Below are 2534 nucleotides of genomic sequence, written 5' to 3'. Positions count from 1 at the left end.
TACTACATCATTTTTCAGGTAAAGGCAAGGTGCCCATGTACGATTGACACCGGCGTCGCAAATCAAAGACCATGACATGTGCATCAGATAGAAACATATTTAATTTCCTAGACTTAGGTTAGAATAGGTTGTTATGCCTTTCATGTTTTAAATTATTTCATTATCGTGCAATTTCATTTATGAATTATGTTTTGAACATGTAAGATCATGACGGTATTTTTAATGACGAAGTATGTTTATTCTAAAAATTTTTATTTAACGGATGATGTTTTGAGAGTTATATTCCACCTATGAGCTTAGGCTAAGATAATGGTAATGACTTTAGGAAGCTTAAATCTAAGGACATTACAAAATTTAAAATTAAATAAGAATTAGTGTCCTCTAAATGAATACACGAACTAAGGTAGAAAATTTTCTAAAATACATCATTCCATATGTCCTCTACCGTAGAAAAGGGTCAACTGTACATCGATATCTTGACTTTATCTAAAAATGTTAATAAAAAGTATTAGTAGTTAAAAAAATACTTTGTAAGTAACTATGGCTAGTGCACACTCACAATGCTACAAAGAAAGGAACATGAAGAATATCATGTTACAGACAGACATACATAACATGTAGGAGAAGTAATCTATGACTTACAATATACATGAAGTCCTACATTAAAAATCATGGTTCAATAAGGTGATACACATAATGTTTCCATATTTATCATAGTTTGAATTTCTTACGAGAGGTATAGTCTCACAAGACATAAACATGATCATGTCAACATATCAATCGTAATCAAATATAAAATAGTCCAAACGCTTCCAAAATGGTTCATAAAGGGTAAATAAATTAACAAAATCAGCCAACCGATCAGACTAGAGTCACCAAGCCGTTCCTAGGTGAGCGAGTCAACTGTGGATGAGGGCTTGAGTTGAGCCAACTTCAGGGGTTAGCCGATGCGTGAGTTGCGCTTCTAGGAATAGCTTGGAGTAGTCGGTCCGCATCGAGGGTTGGCCATCATGGCCATGTGCTTCCTTTGTGGCTTCGTGTTGCGTGGGGTTGGGCCGTCTGTGGGTCTTGGTTGGTTGGATCTGCGTTATTGGGCTGGACTGAGGAGACGTGCGTGGCAAATCTTTTGGGTACTCGTTGACGCATGCTTTGTTGGGCTTGCATTCGGATGAGGCTGAGAAATTTTGTTGGGTCGTTTTGTTTGGGATGCATACGGGCCATTTATCCAATATAAAAAAATAGGATCAGGCCCAGAAAGTATTGGGCTTCGACTTGAGCCGAGTTTGGACCTGCAATGGGCCTTCCGGCCCAATGATGATAATGTTGTGGATTTTATCATCGGAAGTTCCTTGCCCCAATCAAAATACACAAAACTAAATGGCAGAGAAAGAACAGTTCTATGGCTGCCGCCCCAAACATGTCGCCGAAGCGTCGAAAGAAAATGTCGCTGAAACCGAACGGAAAACGATGACGCCATGGGAGCAGCACTCGGCTGTCATAAGCATCCCTCGGTTCGACTACAATGCACCGTCTGCGCTTCTTCACCATCGCCAGTCGGGATTCCTCATCACATGCGCTATCAGTGAGAATCTCTTCTACAGTTGCTTACAGCCTATTTTATGTTCCTTCAATTTTTCCCCTATTGGATGTTCATATTTGAATGTTTCCTTTCAAGTTAAACTGAGTTAGCATGGAGTTTCTTACTTCAAAATAATAATAAAGAGTGAGAGAGAAATTGGGGTTTAATTATTTCCTTTGTTTTTTCAGAGAGGGAGAAGAGTGCCACAAAAGAAGCTATCTCCATCCTTGAAAAGGTTCTGTTTTTGTACTTATTTGAATTTTCTTCACGTCATGCATTTTAACCTTCATGACTTTCTGAAGTTTAATGGCAAACTAGCTAGTTGAATATTGGGTGTTTGAAGTACTAATTTCGGTGATCTTTATCTGATTCACTATAACCGCCTTGGAAATTACCTAGGAACTTTGTACTTGAATATAGAAGCCATAGAACAATAAACAACTGCTGCAAAATTGATTAAAATTGAATTTAAATATTTTTCTATTGATTGCTTCAGAGCCTTTACAATAGCTATATCAAAACAAAGGTTGAAATACATCTAACTCAACCATGGAAGTAGACTTATAAGTTAAATTAGTTTTTAGAAATCAATAATTACAATTACAATTTAGGATATCTTACTCATATTATGTTATTGTAACTCTAATATACTGAAATAGTAATATTACATTAACTTCTATGAATGAGTTGCATTTGACATCTCACCAAAAGATATCAAAGAAACTGCCGCACTGTCATTTAAAAAAGAGGAGATGTTTTCAGCCACTTCTTGGGTCATTCCCACCCCACTTCTTCAAAAGCCTGAATCTTCTCTTTCTAACTAGACTCACTAAAAGAAATGTCGTCATAATCAACCTTGTCATAAAAGTCAATGGTTGAGCCAACATCTTTCACAGAATTACGGGTTGATGTGGAACAAATCCAACTTTTTTTTTTTTTTTTTTTTTTTTTTTTT

General features: G+C 36.6%; 1 protein-coding gene across 2 annotated transcripts in view; it reads left to right on the top strand.

The window, feature by feature from the left end:
* The first annotated feature begins 1360 nt into the window (after nt 1-1360).
* LOC111490047 overlaps nt 1361-2534 on the top strand; it is a 10876-nt gene continuing 9702 nt past the window's right edge. The window contains exons 1-2 of one of the 2 annotated variants that reach the window (XM_023138495.1): nt 1361-1582; nt 1768-1814. In XM_023138495.1, coding sequence (XP_022994263.1) covers nt 1378-1582; nt 1768-1814 — 252 coding nt within the window. In that variant the 5' untranslated portion in view covers nt 1361-1377. The remainder of the gene's footprint in view (nt 1583-1767; nt 1815-2534) is intronic. The other variant, XM_023138503.1, reaches the window with a different exon arrangement.

Source organism: Cucurbita maxima, unplaced genomic scaffold (assembly GCF_002738345.1).
Source record: "Cucurbita maxima cultivar Rimu unplaced genomic scaffold, Cmax_1.0 Cma_Scf00001, whole genome shotgun sequence".
Classification (NCBI taxonomy): domain Eukaryota; kingdom Viridiplantae; phylum Streptophyta; class Magnoliopsida; order Cucurbitales; family Cucurbitaceae; genus Cucurbita; species Cucurbita maxima.
The sequence above is the reverse complement of the archived record's forward strand: the minus strand, read 5'-3'. Positions and strand labels throughout refer to the sequence as shown.